At 43.1% G+C, this 2,348-nt stretch overlaps 1 protein-coding gene across 13 annotated transcripts in view; it reads right to left on the bottom strand.

Annotated features, from left to right (window-relative positions):
- LOC106536917 (RIMS-binding protein 2) overlaps window positions 1-2,348 on the bottom strand; it is a gene marked incomplete at its 5' end in the record, with an annotated part of 21,432 nt that overhangs the window by 17,610 nt on the left and 1,474 nt on the right. For all 13 annotated transcript variants that reach the window (XR_001312588.1, XM_014034259.1, XM_014034260.1 and 10 more), the window contains 1 exon segment: window positions 889-1,050. Coding sequence is in view for 12 of the 13 variants with exons in the window: in XM_014034259.1 (XP_013889713.1) it covers window positions 889-1,050 (162 nt within the window).

Raw genomic sequence — 2,348 nt, 5'->3', positions numbered from 1 at the left:
CACTTCATATTAGTGACAAACTTTGGTGTTTTTTGATGAGTTACTTTCATTTTTGCTTCTACTTTTCATTTAAAATAAGTTTCCATTCTCGGCAGGGTTCTAAGGTTCGTCTTCTACATATTAAAAATGTTGTTAAACAACTGAGTGGTGCACTACTGCRACTAGTGGTGAGAAAGTGTATTGCATCTTATTTAAAATCAATGCGGTCCCARYGCCCTCTGRGGCCCAAAGTTCAAAYCTGTTGTTCTTTTGAGGCCCTCAAGGTGGCMCTCTGTGGGCCGCGGCCCATAGATTAAGAATCTCTGCTTTAGACTGTCTGTCTCACTGACAAACCCAATGAAGACATGATCATGTGCAAACAATGTAAACATTAAATCAGACGTGACAGACATAAACAAAAGTGAAAACTTTCATTTAAGTACTCACTTAAATGAGATTCCCATATGCACTTGATATGCCATGATCCTGACACAGTATAGTAGACATTTGCATTGACATTTAATTTTTGAACATCTCATTAACATAGTCAGTCTTAAAATGATAAGCAAACCATGAAAATGTTAAGCTTCKAGTTTTACAGCCTTGTTTTCTTACATGCATTACTTTTTTTTCTACATTTACAAACAGCCATTCCCATGGGGTCAGCCCAGAATGAACAAAGCAGCGGGGGGCTTTGTGGGTTGAGGGGGTTGGAGAAGCAGGCTGGGCTAACACGAGGCATGGGAGTTCAGCCAGGCAAAGCAACTGACTGGCCTGGTTGTGAAACATGAGATAAGTAACAGGTTCCTCTGCAGGTGGTGGATTCAAACCGCACTAAACCTCAATTAACCCCCACCCCATTCCTTTATCCGCCACCTGGCTCCTGCAGGCTTGCAGTTAGGTGTGTACCTTTAGGGTGCTGTGAGAGTTAATGCTGCGTCTGCGGCCCTCCTCCAGCTGCATCTCAGAGTAAAGATCTTCCTCATCCTCCTCCATTATGTCAGACAGATCGGAGCCACGGCTACTTTCTGTGTGGTAATCCTCACTGTGGCTGTAGTGGTGATGATAGTGCTGTGATAATAAAAAAAAGAAAACTAAAGGATGCTTGTTGAATAGAGATTAAAGTGATCAAATACCAAAGCAACAAYGGGTAGAGTGTTTTCCGTAGGAAAAAAGAAAACACTGACAAACATGACAAAGTCACTAAAAAAGGTAGTTCTTAAAACTCTTACAAGTATTTGTATTTCTGCATCAAAACATTAATACAAGTCTTTAAAAAATGTAAATTTAGGAAAAATATAAACAATGTAATTCAAGAAAAAGTGGTATACATCAGCTTAAAGCCAAATTAGCTGTCAAATTGCACAAATTTTCCCTGTGTATTTGTGGACATCTGTGAAGGACTTGCAACCTGTCCAGGGTGTACCCCACCCCTCGCACTGTGACTGCTGGAAATGGGCACCAGTGACCCACGCGACCCTGAAAAGGAAGAAGNGGGTGTACCCCACCCCTTGCACTGTGACTGCTGGAAATGGGCACCAGTGACCCGCACGACCTTGAAAGGAATATGGATGGATGGATATTTGTGGAAATGTCTGATTTGAATTATTTTGTACATGTGTGTATAATTAATGAAAAAATAACCAGAAAATACAAATCATTCACCAAAAATTCCACCTCTCCTTTTAGCGGTCCCTCGGTGGAGCCCATGAGGCCAGCACCCAGGGCCAGTAGCTGGGGACAGCTCGGAATAAGCGCGGTGCTAAAGCTAAACCTCCCGACCGTCAACCCGTTCATGTTTCAAATTGCTTCTCCCCACTCAGCGACACTTTGGTCGAGAAACAGACGCTGGTTATTGGCAGCTCCATAGTCCGTAACGTGGATCTAGGGACTCCAACGGCCATGATTAAATGCATTCCAGGAGCTAGAGCGGGCGATATAGAATACTATCTTAAGCTACAGGCTAATGCTAATCCTAGGTACAGTATGGTCGTGATTCACGTCGATGTTAATGACACTCGGTTACGTCAATCGGAGGTTACTAAAATTAACGTTGCTTCGGTCTGTAACTTTGCAAAGACTATGTCAGACTCTGTAGTTTTTTCTGGCGCCCTACCTAACCTGACTAGTGATGACATGTTTGGTCGTACTGTATGTTTTCATTTAACCGCTGGGCATCTAAGTGGTGTTCTGAAAACAACATCGGTTACGTGGATAACTGGAGTTCTTTCTGGGGGAAACCTGGTCTGATGCAGAGAGATGGCAACCATCCCACCCTGACTGGAGCTGCTCTCCTCTAAGAATTTAGCTGACTTTGTTGACCACAGAACTTATTGACAATCCAGGGTCCAGACTAGGAAGCAGAGTTG

Source organism: Austrofundulus limnaeus, unplaced genomic scaffold (assembly GCF_001266775.1).
Source record: "Austrofundulus limnaeus strain Quisiro unplaced genomic scaffold, Austrofundulus_limnaeus-1.0 Scaffold2028, whole genome shotgun sequence".
In the NCBI taxonomy this organism is placed as follows: Eukaryota; Metazoa; Chordata; class Actinopteri; order Cyprinodontiformes; family Rivulidae; genus Austrofundulus; species Austrofundulus limnaeus.
The sequence above is the reverse complement of the archived record's forward strand: the minus strand, read 5'-3'. Positions and strand labels throughout refer to the sequence as shown.